Source organism: Maylandia zebra, linkage group LG4 (genome assembly GCF_041146795.1).
Source record: "Maylandia zebra isolate NMK-2024a linkage group LG4, Mzebra_GT3a, whole genome shotgun sequence".
Taxonomy (NCBI): domain Eukaryota; kingdom Metazoa; phylum Chordata; class Actinopteri; order Cichliformes; family Cichlidae; genus Maylandia; species Maylandia zebra.
In genome coordinates, this window is record NC_135170.1 from 23211551 (window position 1) to 23227451 (window position 15901).

The 15901-nt window shown below is 41.3% G+C and overlaps 1 protein-coding gene across 3 annotated transcripts in view; it reads left to right on the forward strand.

Annotated features, from left to right (window-relative positions):
* Window positions 1–15901, forward strand: part of abca3b (ATP-binding cassette, sub-family A (ABC1), member 3b) — a 36034-nt gene that overhangs the window by 10989 nt on the left and 9144 nt on the right. For all 3 annotated transcript variants that reach the window (XM_004559386.2, XM_076883207.1, XM_004559387.3), the window contains exons 4-20: window positions 1226–1353; window positions 3304–3469; window positions 4238–4497; window positions 4584–4700; window positions 5578–5698; window positions 8384–8557; window positions 8677–8858; window positions 10041–10187; window positions 10377–10506; window positions 10609–10763; window positions 11147–11302; window positions 11415–11625; window positions 11828–11978; window positions 12581–12679; window positions 14342–14540; window positions 14627–14933; window positions 15018–15291. In XM_004559386.2, coding sequence (XP_004559443.1) covers window positions 1226–1353; window positions 3304–3469; window positions 4238–4497; window positions 4584–4700; window positions 5578–5698; window positions 8384–8557; window positions 8677–8858; window positions 10041–10187; window positions 10377–10506; window positions 10609–10763; window positions 11147–11302; window positions 11415–11625; window positions 11828–11978; window positions 12581–12679; window positions 14342–14540; window positions 14627–14933; window positions 15018–15291 — 2977 coding nt within the window. The remainder of the gene's footprint in view (window positions 1–1225; window positions 1354–3303; window positions 3470–4237; window positions 4498–4583; window positions 4701–5577; window positions 5699–8383; window positions 8558–8676; window positions 8859–10040; window positions 10188–10376; window positions 10507–10608; window positions 10764–11146; window positions 11303–11414; window positions 11626–11827; window positions 11979–12580; window positions 12680–14341; window positions 14541–14626; window positions 14934–15017; window positions 15292–15901) is intronic.

A 15901-nucleotide genomic window follows, 5' to 3' on the forward strand; every position in this document is an offset into this window, starting at 1 on the left:
ATAACATCGGAGATCTCTGTCCAGAAGAGCGCAGTCCTGGGAACAGCTAAGATACTGCGCAGGACCCTCAAGCTCCCAGGCCTCTGGTAGAGGACCCGAGCTTGAAGGATAAACCGCCCGCAGGGGCGTGCTGGGTGTTTTATTTTATTTTTTATATGAGTTCAACTTGAACTCCAGAATAAACCTGAGGATTTGAAGGGCTAGTTAACCCAAATTCCTAAACCTTACAATTTTGTCAAAGACCATTAAGTGGTAAACTATCAGCACAGCTGCACTGTCATGGCTCGCACTCTCACTTCAAGTGGTAATTGACAAACCTGCTGTTCTAGTACTTTGCACTAACCAGCTAACTGTTCCAAACTCTAACCATTAACTTTAGCTACTTGTTTTGTACTGTTTAGTGTAATTTAGCCAACAAGTATGGCTATTACATGGCTAATTATTGATTCATTTTAAAAAATACTACACCTAAACTAACGCTTACTCTTTAAACTGTCTCTACTTGCTTCGAATAATCCGATTTTTCACTAATACAACTGAGCTAACCCAAAATCTTCCCATGTATCTATTTCTAATGCTGCTAGATGGGAATTACTGAGTTATACTAGTGGTAACCATTTGAGGAGCGTGAAGGATGTCAGGTGAATATGTGAACTGTGTCTTTTGGCTGATTGCCCTTCCTCTTTATCTCTGTGCAAGTGTTTATTTTATGATCATGAACCAGATTTAACCCCGAGACCTGTGTGTAATCCTGACGCTCTTTGCCAGGCGCAGAATACCATCATGCTTGCTTGATAAGTGCAATAAAGAGTTCAGCAATAAAACCGATTTAATCAACAGTGAAACTACATAAGAAAAGGTGGTTTAGTCTTATTTATGGTGCTGTGACATCTTTTTTTGTGTTTTGAACCCCACATGTTGCTCCAATTTTTTTAAAGTGATCTGTCATCTGTGTCCCCCCCCCCCCAAAAAAAAAAAAAAAAAGAAGCATATTCCAGTGCACACTTGTCTTCTGGGGGACTGATCGGTTCTATTAATAATATTTGTGACAGAATTTGGTATGCTGTCCGCATCGTGAGCAATTTCATGCCTGTCGGCAAGAAAGGCAAGCCGCAAGGTCAAGGAGCGAGACAGGCGTGAAAACACCTGTGTGCATGAGATGAATACCAAAACACAATTCATCTAATGTTCTTCGTCTGTGTGTGTGTATTTGTCCCTGTTCCAGTGCGTGGTTTTGAGACAGAGGAGCAGTTTGAGAACTTTGTGAGGAATGACCCTCAATCAAGAAATGTGCTGGCTGCTGTAGTTTTTGAGCATCACTTCACGCATGATGATGAGCCCCTGCCCCAACAGGTAAAATGCAGCGTACACACTGACAGACCAATTCCAGAAGATTACTTTGTTTTTACAGCGTTTTACCCGCAGTACCTGTTAAGGCACATTTATCTTCTTCCTGAAATTCATTCATTTGCCTTACCTGTTGAGAGGTGGTAGTTGAAAAGTCTGACCAAACAACCTTTAGTTTTTATAGTGAAACCTGATGGTGGAAAGATGCATTTAGAGGGTCACGCAGTCTAGCACTGTAGGAAAAGCTTCAGCTGACTCTGATGAAAAAGCCTGACAGGCTTAAAAGGCTTGAAAGCTTCACATCGCTCACTGTAAAGCCTTCAAGAGACGTACTCCTACATTTTAGGGTGAATCATTTAAGAACAAAATGTCTCTTCAGTCGTACTGGATTACGCTTCCTCTGTGCCTGTCTCCCTGTGTGTCAGCCACATCACTTCAGTACAGCTTGCCAGATTAAACCTTAAAAAAATACAGGTGACAAAAGGAAGCGTGAGACATGCACATCTCTTTAATGCTCACCTTTTACTGGCGGTTTTCTCTTTCTTTGTATAATGGGATTCACAATCAAAGCAGTGAACTGTTAGGCTAAAGGAAGGCACTCGTAGATGTCAGCTATTCTTTCATTTCTTTGCAAGAAACTACAGCTACATCCACATGTTCACGGGTATTTTGGTAAGCATCATCTGTGAGTAATAATGACATAAACGACGTTTCAGATCACTGAAAATGGAGCTTTTGAAAAAGTTAAGCCAGGGTAAACATTTTCAAAAGCTGTGTTTCTGTATTTACGTGCAGAGAAGAAAAACTGAGACTTTGACTTGCAACATTAAAAGTGTATGTTTTTATGTCTTTTTCTCATGTCAGACTGTGCCATGTCATTGTTTCTGTGCTTCTGATTGGCCAACATTTCCTCATGGTTACGGTTATATTGCCACTTTTGAGAATCGTGTGAGAGTTCTTTCTTTTTTTTGCGTTTTCATGTCAATGGAGGAACTTAGAAAAATTTCTGTTTCAAAAAATACCTTATCATGGTGATGTAGCCTAACACATTGACAGATGGGTGGATGGTAACTTGGGGACAGGCGAACAGACACACTGCACTGTAAACACACATCTGTCATAGCTTCGCCTTAGTTTTTATTTTTCTTTAATGTACAAAAGCTCTATATGCGCTTTATTTTGAAAACAAAGCACTCCTAAATTAGGATAGTTTTGACCCCTCAGTGTATATCAATAAAAACATGGTTTGAAAGCCTGGGTTTTTCCAAGGCTAGCCCCAGTAAGCTGTATAGGCAGAGATCATCCTCACTAAATTCAGATGCACACCCAGTCATTTTATTTTGGAAGCATGCCTGAAATGTGAGAGTGTAGGAGCCAAAGATGATTATGTTTAACATAGATCAGTTTCTAATATTACTTAGTTTGAGTCTGCCCCATCTAGTGGTTGAAATTGGTGTCGAGAGGACATAAAGGCAGGTGATGCTACCTGGAGTGGGGTGGCTGAAACAGGAATACACAATCTTCGACCTCACAGATCTCCTCCTCAGATATTGGCCTCTACTTGCGCTGCTTTTGATTTCAGACAATCCTTAGTTAATCTTTGTAATCCCTGTTCAAGTTTAGTTTGAAATCATGGATATCATGTGTTTATTACTTCAAATTAATAGCGCTTTATCTCAGTAACAGCGCTGCTCTGTGGACTTTGGATTATTTTGAATGTGAAAAGTCAGGCGTTTGCTAAGCCACTACAAGTCGTTTTCAGAAGGACATTAAATAACCAGTACAGACAGAAATCTCTCAATGGCTATATATTACTTGAAAATGGAAAAATTGTTAAGGACAAAACCACTGGAGGTGCTACAGTTGTTAAATTCACTGCACGACTTGAGTGTATTGCTTAGCGTATCACTCTACTCTTCATTAACGTCTGTTCTCTTTTTGCGCTCTGACATGCAGGTGAGCTACCACTTGCGCTTTACTTTTTCGCCACGCAACGCCCCGATCTCGGAAAAGTCTGAGCTGAACCCCAACAATGACTTAGACTGGCACACACACAGTCTATTTCCCCTTTTTCAACTGCCAGGACCAAGAGAGAAGCACTTCAAGGAAGGGGGAACACCTGGTGAGAATTCCTATTGTTTTAAAATGCTGTTTTAAAATGTTATTTTTAAATGACACCTAAAATAGTAGGTATTTATTTTTCTACTTAGAGATTATGCCTGATAAAAAGCTCTTAATTCTTCGACTTTGAGTGGAGAGACAGCCCTGCCTGATCAGGCTACATTTCCATGGCAACCATACCCCTGCACATGCTCAGCATAATCGGCGTTATCTAGTTTTTGGCAGGGCACAGTGTGCCCACCAATCACTTATGGGGCATTTTCAAGGCGTTAAGAACCCTTCAGGAGGCATGAGTTGCTGTTAATCTCATTTTCACATTTGCCCGTCAGCTGGTTTAAATAATACAGTAACAATGGAGGATGCATTTTCCAGTGTGTCCCAGCAGCCTTTTATTTCTCCTTAAAATGTTTTTGTCCTTAAAAATTGTTTGCAGCTAAAATAGAAAGAGGAGGTATACTCCAAAGCCCTTCTGACAGCATAATAAAAGTGACATGCTTTTATCATTTAGAGTCACATGAATATGGATTTCCAGCCTCCACGTGCATAATAACTTGTGATTGCAGCTTCAAGTTTGTTACTCAAGGCTGCTTGTCCATTCTCATGTCAGCTTCTAGAAGGAGGTTGGAAAGCTTTGACCTTGTGGAGCAGGTCACATTTTAAGTGGGCTTAAAATGCCCACTGAGTCATTTCATAGACGCTGATTACTGATGGTGTAATGGTGGTGTTAATATATTCTATTAAGTGCTGCTGCTTATTTTCTTATTTTAAGGTTATTACAGAGAAGGCTTTCTGGCAGTGCAGCATGCAGTGGACCGAGCCATTATGCACTCTTACAACAGAACCGCTGCCTCGCACCTGCTGCGTCCTATCAGAGTGGTCATGTCACGGTTCCCCTACCCTGCTTTTAAATATGACGTCTTCATCCTGGCTATTCAGAACCAGCTGCCCTTACTACTGGTGCTAAGCTTCACCTACACCTCCCTCAACATAGTACGAGCTGTGGTGCAGGAAAAAGAAAGGAAGCTCAAGGTATGTTTTACGAGCCTCTGTATGAGCTGGAGGAGTAATAAAATTGCCAGACTCTTTTAACCTGTGCTTTTTTTTGTGCATTCTAGGAGTACATGAGGATGATGGGTCTCAGCAACTGGCTCCATTGGAGCGCTTGGTTCCTCATGTTTTTACTCTTCCTCTCCATTTCGGTGTTTTTTGTTACTCTGCTCCTCTGTATCCAGGTGAGCCAGTGTTAAAAAACTGTCTTTGCTTACTGCACATTCCCGCCTGTGATGCCTTTAGCATAGCAAAAGAAACCATGGTACACATACCAGACTAAAGGTAAGAAGTGTAACGTATATAAACGCCGAAAGTGTCAGCTTCAGGTGATGATGAGCTTGTCCTGATGTTTCTAAACAAAACAAAATAAATAAATGGAAGAAATGGAGATTCTGAGTTCATCCAGTTCTCAAGAGATGCCAGGAATTTCATGGTTTGATCCAGGAGTTGTATCACAGCCACTTTCATGCATATTTCAGCATGTCAGTGGGGCAGTTTGAGGTCTTGTTGGCAGAGTTGTAACCACATCTGAGAAATTAGTAAAATAATGTCTGACCTGGAGGAGCATCTGGGTGTCTGAGGTAAAAAAGCATTATTTTACTATTTGTATATTGAGTGCTGCTTTGCATTTTGAGCTATGAGCATGGCAAAGAGAAATGGCAAACAATTCACAAAAATGAAAAGGCAGCCCACATTTTCATGCACTGAGCTGATTCTTTAAAGGGGATCAAACTCATTTTAGTTAACAGGCTCATACATCCCAATTAAATCTCAAGTGGGCTTTTCCACTAAAGCCAATACAGAATAACCTATAAAAACATTTATAAGTTGAAAGGCTGCAAAAGGCTGTAAAAGTGACACAGCTGATCTATGCTTACACAGGACACATTGCTTCCTGGTAGAAAATGCAGTAAAAAGCCCATAAATGATGCCCTCCAGCCCAAAAAGCTGTGAAGCAGCTATTAGGCTGGATGGGACCCTTTGGCTGGCCTATGTTTGACACCCTCGGTTTAAAGATTATAAATGTTGTGATTACTCAGACCCAATCTCGTATTTTAGGTGAGCCCCAACGGAGCGGTGCTGACCAGCAGTGACCCCACGCTGGTCTTCGTCTTCCTGCTCGTCTTCACCGTGGCCACTATCAATTTCAGCTTTATGATCAGTGCCTTCTTCTCACGAGGTGTGTGTTTCTGTCACTCCACTCATTTCTAAATGATAATATAATAATAATAATGTCTCTTTTTGACTGCTGCTGTCTTGCTTTGTAATGTATGTGCGAGAAAGAACTTTTCACTTCATTTCCTGAAATGCACGGTGTGTCTCTGAGACCAAAGTTTCTGCTTTGTTCCTTTAACTTTGTCTGCAGAATGCACACAGCAGTAAAAAAGAAAGCTATGTTTTATTTGTTGATTTGCACAGAATAATTGGATTTCTTTAGCGGTTGAGTATAGCACTTAATATTTAATGGTTTTTAGTTTGTTTTTGCCGTTTCTTGGTGATCAGAAGTGTTGTGTTCCCTTTTAAAAAAGAGCAAGTCACTTTCAGTTCTTTCCATCTTCAGTCGAGTGAAATTCAAGCTCGCCTGCTCGGCCTGGACAACCTCCCCAATAAAGGAAACTATTTAAATCTCTCCTTTCCCATGATCCCTTTCCTTTGCTCTCTTCCTCATTCAAAGCTCCTCATTCAGACTAGCAGCCTCCTCTTTCAGCTTTCTACAGCGAAGTATCTTGAGCTCCAAATGCTTCTCTGCTTCAGTGTCTTGCAGTATTTTCAAAGAGCACTTATTTGCTTGTTTTTACTTTGATTTTTTTAAAATTTCCACTTGCTCTCATAAGAAACATGAACTCTATGACGGTAATGCCTAGGCTTTTAATTGAAGGAAACACCTTAAAAACCTCCATTTAGTTGTTTACACTGATGTTTTGACTTCTCTCACATTCAGATGTACTGCGTCTCTGCTCTGAGTAATGAATATGATGTGCTTAGTCACCTGCCCTGACAGTTTTCATTTGGTGCTTGAACATGAAAAGGTGCCCTGCCTTTTCTCTCTGAACAATGCTCTAATTGTAACATTTGACAACCTTATTAAAATCATTAAAACTAATCTCATTGAACTAAAAAAAAACCAAAATAAAAATAACTCTGTCATGTTGTTTTCCTTCTGACCTTAGACAATGAAATCATTATATATTGAACCCCAGCTGGGTTCAAGGGTTTTGGTTCTAAGTGTTGACTTGGAGGCGGTAGAGGAAGAAGGGGGAGACGAGGCTTTTGCAGAAAATTGGCAAGAAAAAAAAGGATCCTTGAGTGACCTACACGGCAATTTTTATAAACAAAACAACAACAAAGATGGGCTGTTTTTCTGCCCTCGCTGTCTTTGTACGCGCAGCCGTGTGCACATACCCAGTGATGTGGTTTTTAAGAATAGATGATGGTACTTTGTAAATGCATGTTCCAAGCAGGCTCAAAATGTCACATTGTCTGTAACAAGTGGTTTTTGATGAGGTCTGTCAGGCTGTCTACAAATGGAAGCGCATTACTCTGCTTTCTTCCCCATTTTGCTCATCTCTCTTTTGTCCTATTTAATGCTTTCTTGTAGCTGCACTCAGGCTCGTCTGCCTATCAGAGAAATGGGTTTCTCAGCAAATGTAGTTCTTCTCTCAGTTATTTTCTCCGTCAGCTCTTGTCTACGTGTCTGTTTGAGTTTATCAGGTAGCATTTTGCAGTGTACCTCTTGGGTAACTCATGAGTGGACTGCATAGCTGACTGTTTTTATATATTTATTTAAAAAAAAAAAAAAAAAAAAAAAAAAAAAAAAAAAAAAAATATATATATATATATATATATATATATATATATATATATATATATATATATATATATATATATATATATATATATATATATATATATAATTAATTTATAGTGCTCAGTGAATACCTCAGGCAGCAGAAACCCAAGAAAGAGGAGGGAGACGAGGAACCATCATGGAAGGACAGGCCCCTGCACGGTATGTACCACCGGCAGATAGAGGAGGTGGCTGATATCCAGAAATCCTACCAGTGGCTGGACTGAAAGACAGCACAGAGGCACTAATCATGGCAGCACAAGAACAAGCTCTGAGCACAAGATCCATAGAGGCTGGGGTCTATCACACCAGGCAAGACCCCAGGTGCAGGCTGTGTAAAGATGCCCCAGAGACAATCCAGCACATAACAGCAGGGTGCAAGATGCTAGCAGGCAAGGCATACATGGAACGCCATAACCAAGTGGCCGGCATAGTGTACAGGAACATCTGTGCCGAGTACAACCTGGAAGTCCCGAGGTCAAAATGGGAGATGCCCCCAAGGGTGGTGGAGAATGACCGAGCTAAGATCCTGTGGGACTTCCAGATACAGACGGACAAAATGGTGGTGGCTAACCAACCGGACATAGTGGTGGTAGACAAACAGAAGAAGACGGCCGTAGTGATCGATGTAGCGGTTCCGAATGACAGCAATATCAGGAAGAAGGAACACGAGAAGCTGGAGAAATACCAAGGGCTCAGAGAAGAGCTCGAGAGGATGTGGAGGGTGAAGGTAACGGTGGTCCCCGTGGTAATCGGAGCACTAGGTGCGGTGACTCCCAAGCTAGGCGAGTGGCTCCAGCAGATCCCGGGAACAACATCGGAGATCTCTGTCCAGAAGAGCGCAGTCCTGGGAACAGCTAAGATACTGCGCAGGACCCTCAAGCTCCCAGGCCTCTGGTAGAGGACCCGAGCTTGAAGGATAAACCGCCCGCAGGGGCGTGCTGGGTGTATTATTTTTTTTTAATATTTTGTAAGATGACTGTTGAGTCTGTTTCTTTCTCTTCTGTGTGTTCTTAGCCAATGTGGCGGCAGCAGCGGGGGGCTTCATCTATTTTCTCAGCTATTTGCCTTATTTGTTCCTGTGGCCGCGCTACGACTTACTGAGCCATTCCCAGAAAGTGTCAGCTTGCCTTATCTCCAATGTGGCCATGGCCATGGGCGCACAGCTTATAGGAATGTTTGAAGGCAAAGGTGAGACTTTGATGCGGCAATGTGGCATTCCCAAAATTTGTGATTATTTGTGCACGGCTTTGAAAACATGGAATTTTAATATTAATATAGGTTAATTTTGTCCGTGCCTTGCTCCTCAGGTACAGGAATCCAGTGGTCAAACCTGTTTGACGCTGTTACGGTGGACGATGATTTCTCCATGGCTCAGGTTCTGTGCTTGCTGCTTTTCGATGCTGTGCTGTACGGGATGGTGGCCTGGTACATGGAGGCGGTGTTTCCTGGAGAGTATGGCGTGCCTTTACCATCGTACTTCTTTTTACTGGTATGTTTTAAAAAGGCGTTACTGATGATGTGACAGTAAACGATGAATAGATGAGGGGATATAAGCATGAATGGCTATTTGCGAGCCAAAATTATGAAACTTTTCTGTCTCTCCTTTATTGGCAGCATTAATACCAAGTAGTATTTCAAACTTGAAAGAAACACTGCAACAAATGTAGTCCACTGCAAACACGATGCCGATCATTTTGTTTTTGCAAGTTCAGCGTAATTTGTCTCATTTATTACATTTCACGCTGTGCTCATTAACACATTCACCTTAGTACTTCCCTGGCTATGAGCTCTGCCAAGTTAAACGGGTATTTTCATGCTACCAAAGTCTGCAGGTGGGTGGCGTTAGGCAGCACTAGGGAGTGTCAGTGGTAATTGTTGAGATCTGTTATATCCAAGAGCTTTTCTCTGATAAAATGAAGCTGCTCTCAGTGAAAGTGGTTGTCACATACGGGGGCAGAAGAGTTTCCAAAATAGAGGTCTCAACATGTCGACCAGAGGAAGCCTTGGGTTCAGCTAGTTAGAATAACAGGAAATGTCTGAGTATCTAGAGCCAAAACAAATAAGGTTTATCTATATAACAACTATGAGCGATCACGAAATGGCGTGCCTTTATAGACATGCGCGCCTACACAAAAATAAACTCCTGCTAACCTTTTTCTCAGTTGTCAGGAATTTAAGGGACTGCCAGAAGGGTGTGGATTAGATGTTGACGCACTTTCCTCCATGTCCATTGTGTGAGTGGGTGTCAGATGGTGTTTCTGCTCCGTAAAAAGGGGAGGTTTGACTCCGGTCTTTAGGAAGTGAATCAGGAGGTGGTTTGGCTGGGAAACAATCTCTTCATGCAGAGTGTACATGAACAATAATAATGTTGGCTCGATCTCTCTTTCTTGTGATTAAGTGAATGATTGTGTTCCTCTTCCTTCCTTATGTCAGTGGATGATTACCTGATTCAGTGATAAGTCAGAACACACTGTGTGTGTGTGTGTGTAATATACGGTGCTATATTACACACACACACCGTGTGGTTAATATAGGATGCTATATTTGATGTTCTCCTAGTAAAATTATACTGTTAGATATACTGGAAATGAATAGTGAAAATTTGGGGTAAAAGTTTTGGAAGAAATGCTGGTTTACTCCCCTTGTCTTCCCTGACTGTCTTCCTCTGCAGCCTTCATACTGGTGCAGCACCCCTCGCATGGCTTTGGTAAATGAGAAGGAAGAAGAAGAGGATGCTGAAAAGGCCATGAAAGGAGAGTTTATAGAAGAAGAACCTGCTGGACTCGTGTCTGGGATAAAGATTAAACACCTCGCTAAGGTGAGCAGCAAAACACTATGATCCAGAGAGTAATCATGACCACTTTAGCGTACGCTGCAGATGCCCCAGTGGAAAAGAAAGGCCACTAATAACTCCACCGTAGTACTCAGTGTTACTACTAAAAGGTAAATGGACAAAAAGGTTACGCTTCATGCATTCCATTTCTGCTCATGTCACGCGTTTTAACAGGAATTCAAAGTGGGCAACAAGACACGTCAGGCCGTACGAGACCTTACAGTGAACATGTTCGAAGGACAGATCACAGTCCTGCTAGGACACAATGGTGCTGGGAAGACCACAACATTGTCTATGCTAACAGGTTAGACGCCTAAATGCACATGTAAACAAGCAATAAATACACGCACACACATTAAACATGCCCCCTAAATAAAAAATTTAACTACCTTCCTTCATGTTTCAGGCCTGTTTCCTCCCACCAGCGGCAGGGCTTATATCAGTGGTTACGACATCTGTCAGGACATGGCTCTGATCCGACGCAGCCTGGGACTTTGTCCCCAGCACGATGTATTGTTTGATAACCTTACAGTACAAGAGCACCTGCTGTTCTATGCACAGGTATTTACACACTTATGCACTTTTATGTAAAAATACATCTCTATGTACTACACATCCACTATAGCTTAATGTTTCCACTTGCTGTTATACACATTATAGTACGAGGTGTTCACACTGATTCCATTAAAGTGAGTTTAATTGGTTTTGTTTATTAAAAACATTAAAAGCAGCACAAAGCATGTTTTTATTGTACTTTTATTACCTTTTTTTTTTTTTTGTCTTTTTCCTCACACAAAAACTTTGTATGAGTTGAGTAGCAAGTGAACTTCTCCATTTTCTGCACTTTCCTGCTGTCTCCCAGCCTCTCAGTTTGTATTAACGTAAATTAGCTGCAGAAAAAACAGATGACAACCTGATCCATTTGTTGTCTACTTTATATCCAGCTGAAAGGCTACTCCAAAGACAAGATTCCAGATGAGGTGGACCGGATAATCCGTATCTTAAACCTCGAGGATAAGCGACATGCTCGTTCCAAGACCCTCTCTGGTGGCATGAAGAGAAAACTTTCTATTGGGATTGCTCTCATTGGAGACTCCAAGGTCTGGAATTAAAAAAACAACAACAACCAAAGAACATTAGAGTCATTTGAGTAAAATGTGTAAGTATGGGCGGACTACTGCAAACCTTCTTTTCCTTTCTGCCCATCTGCAGGTTGTCATGTTAGATGAGCCCACATCAGGTATGGATCCATCAGCACGACGTGGCACCTGGGACCTTCTGCAAGGGGAGAAACGCGGCCGCACCATCCTGCTCACCACACACTTTATGGACGAGGCTGACCTGCTCGGTGATCGAATTGCCATCATGGCAGGAGGAGAGCTGCAGTGCTGCGGCTCACCACTCTTTCTCAAGAATAAATATGGTTAGTGAAAGCATACTGTACTCTCAGATGGATTCTTGAAAGGCAGTTTTTCTTTCCTAGACTAGCGGTGGTATTACAAAAGCATGCATTGAAATTTTGCTGTTTTGTTTCAACAGAAATACTGCACGTGGACCAACTCACATGCAGTTTAACTATTCTTGGGACTGATTCTGTAAATGTCTTATGTAATATTTTTAACCAGGTGCTGGATACCACATGGTGATCGTCAAGGATGCTCTTTGTAACGTGTCCGAGATCACCCGCCTTGTTCACATGTATGTTCCCAATGCCACTCTGGAGAGCAGCGCTGGAGCTGAGCTCTCTTATATTCTTCCCAAAGAAAGCACCAGCAGGTGAGCATTGATCATACGCACAAAAACACAGCGTGCGGACTGACCTCTTTGTAAGAAAGACAACAGGCTAGAAGTCACACCGGGTGAAATGAACAACTACTATTAGACTGAAAAAACTGAAAGACTCGGGGTTAGACATACAGGGACATTGGAGTTATTTCATTCAAGTATACAAAGAAAAACAGCAACTGAATAATAAAATAGTCATATAATAAAAGATGTAATAAACTGTAGTATTTTAACACATTATGCGCAATAAAATGTAGTTATTTAGGAAATTGTTCTGCTCTCACATGTCTTTTTATTGCAGACGATTATGTATGTATGGGGAAGGAAAAGAACAAAGAAAAAATGGAGTGAGGGAAAAGCATGGAAATATTACTTTGAACTGTTAGAAATGGGTCAACAGATTATACAATACCACAAATTGAATCAGTGAATGTATTTAATAACTCAAGCCAGCTTTTCATTAAAAATGTAACTCATTTTCACTTGACTACTGGTGACATGATTATATTAAATAAAGGTAGCAGCAATTTTGGCTCTGTGTTTTGTTTTGTTTTTTTAATTTTATAATCAAACTCTTTGTTGCTTTCTATCAGGTTTGAATTGCTGTTTGCTGAGCTGGAGATGAACAGAGAGGAGCTGGGCATCGCCAGCTATGGCGCTTCAGTAACTACTATGGAAGAGGTTTTCCTCAGGTAGGAAATATAGGACAAGTGACAGTTTTTCTCTCCCTTAAAGTCATTTTTCTCTCGGGTATCACAGAAAATTAGTCTCTGATCTGTAAAAATACCACTTTTGTAAAATTAAAAGCTTTAAAATGACGGATCACAAAGGCAATAAAATATTTTCTGGGGAGAATTTTAGTGAAGATGGGGATAAAACTGGTTCAGAGCGTACTTAAGTAGTAGGTTTAATTAAGTTCAACTGACTCTGATCACATGGGGGACATTATGTTTGCTATCAAATGTTTGCTCTAAAGTCTATGAAGATTCAGTGAATTTTGGAGAAGGAAGTGGTTTTCTTCCGGACGTTTTCAACAGTAGGAGTTGAGCCTGCACAGAAAAAATGAATGCTATCAGAACCTCCTTCCACAACACACTGCTCCTTCCCTGTCATCAGCTTCCAATGTAATCTAAAACAGAGTATGCTGTTGCAAAAATGGGTTAAAGGACACTATGGATCGAAGCGTGACAATGATATTTCTCTATATAGTGTCGTCATCAGTCAGGTATCACTTGGAGCCAAACGGTGTGCAGACCTTTCCTCCTTCTTTTACGTAACGTAAGATAGTGTTACATTCACAAGCAGTAGTGTAAGACTAAATGTCTTCTAGTATATAAAACAGTATGGACGTGATAGAAAAGGTTATAGTTGCTTCTAGTCGTAGGTATAGGGTGTTCAGTGCCTGAATCTTTTACGCTTTACTGAAAATCGTTTTTGGAATTTGTGGAACTTTAGACGCCACCTTTGATAGAAATAAAATATAAAAAAATTTGCTTGCAAACTCAACTCTTCCTGATCCACTGCAGTCCCAGCCGCCTTATTCAGTTATTTTTTTCTTCCCCTTGGATTTAATATGCGTATCTGTGGCAACGATCACAAGACCGCATCCACTGCGGAAGGCTTACGCTGTGCTACTTCAGCTGGCACGAGTTTAACATTTGTATTTGCTGCTGTTCAGGCCTCATTATTTATGATTCATACTGAGAATCCAGCAGCGTGTTCTGGCCATTGACACGTTGCACCAAAGAAAAGCTGCTGTTGGAGCGTTTGGTCGTTTAGCTTCTTTCGTTCATTCATATTTTACAGCCGAGTGTAATAACTCCATTACACAATGCTGCCAATTAATTATTATCAAACTATAATTATTCACAACAAATAAATCACCTTTTAATAGTGTTTTCCTGAGATTTTGTTGCTAATTTGTTATTGAGTTGGTGTTGAGTTGAAAAGCTTTAAAATGTAACTTCTGTGTTTTTTCTTTTTTTTTTCTTACTTGTGAAAGTACATTTCACAGATAAGTGGCATATTAAGAATATAAAACTAAACTGCACGCTCACAAAGGCACTCTGTGAGCCTCTCATTGATTATTGAATTATAAATAGGCCCAGAAATATTTTTTCCCTGTTGTCTTCACCGCACTGTGCTGAAATGAATTAAAATGTTACAGATTGAATAGATTCTTCTCTCCTCATACATGTTTCTATCATAAACAGTTGATATTTAATGTTAAACTATCTAAACTATCTAAATTTTATTTTTATTTTTTGTGTCAGCTATAAAACCAATGGTGTTTTGTTTTGTTTTTTCTTTGTTTTTTTTTCAGTGGATAAAATGAGATTTATTTGTGTTTCCAGAGTTGGAAAGCTGGTGGACTCTAGTTTGGATATCCAGGCGATCCAGCTGCCAGCCCTGCAGTACCAACATGAGAGACGCTCTCATGACTGGACCATGGATGATGCCAGCAGCATCAGCGGCTTGACTGATGTCACTGACTTCACAGACAGCGGCACACTCATCTCAGAAGACTGCTCCAACATTAAGCTGAACACCGGGGTAAGACAGAGGAATAAAAGCGATGCTCAGCGTCTTTTTAGCGAATTTGCTCTGTTGATTGAAGCTCCCATTTTCTCCTGTAACAGGTCAGACTACACCTGCAGCAGTTCTATGCCATGTTCCTAAAGAGGGCGCTGTACAGCTGGAGAAACTGGAAGGTGATGGTGGCTCAGTTCCTGGTCCCTCTTGTCTTCACTGTTGTGGCTTTATTTGTGGCACGCACCCTTCCCAGTCATAATGACGCTCCGAAACTGAGTCTGGGACTCAGTCGCTATGGTCCCACCAGGGTTCCCGTTTCTCTGCAGTCTGGGGCAGGACCCCTGGCTTCTGCCTGGGCAAGCGTATACGGTTCCCAGCTCTCTGCCCAGCTTGGCGAACTTACCAATGCTACTGGTAAGCGTAACGAGGAGGACAAATGCTTGGTGTTGCTGCTCACTTTTGGTATTTACTGATCGTAAGCCTTCGTTCTCCCTGTAGACTTCAACGATTACATCCTAACTCAGGCGGACGAAGAAGGAGGCAGCTTTAACGAGCACTGCGTGGTGGGCGCTGTTTTTCGAGGTAGCAGCAACCACTTTGCAGAAGCTACAGCCTACTTTAACAACGAGGGCTACCACACACCTGCCACAGCACTCATGATGGTGGACAATGCCCTGTTCAAACTTCTAGCAGGGCCGAATGCTTCCATCCAGGCAGGCAATTATCCCATGCCACGCAACCTGTCTGAGAGTGCTCAGAACCAGCTCTCAGAGTGAGTAGAGAAAGGATGGGGTAGTATTTGCTAGCAGTGGGAATCAGCAGATATCCCATGATGCGATATTATCACAATACTTCCTTTAGGATTCAATATTATTGTGATTTCTAATATTTTGTTAATCCGAAGCATCACAATAACACATATTGCGATTTTTCACATTTTTTTTTCAACTGCAGATTAAGATAAAAAAAGTTCAACTTTTGACGATATCTGAAGTCAGTCTTCCATCAGTGTTTGATTTGGTCATTACATGCACTCTGTTTCTATTAATACAGCAATTAACTGTCATAAATTGTTGAAAATCACATATCTGTTGCTGTATACATAGACAGGAATTCCCATTTAACTATTATAGTTGTGCTTCATCAAGTCTAATGAGTCGAGTCCCCTCGAGTTGTGCTTATTGACAAAGATGGCAACACGCTGGCAATCTGTTTGCAGATTTAGAACGATTATTCGCAACACTTCGACAATCTCCCTGAGAGTGAACGCAGTCAGTCCAAGTCAGACTGCAGTAATTTTGCCTCCTGCCACAGGCGACCTGTACAATCACGAGTGAACAGCTAAAGGCAACCATTTAGTCGCCGCAATTTGCAATTGATCA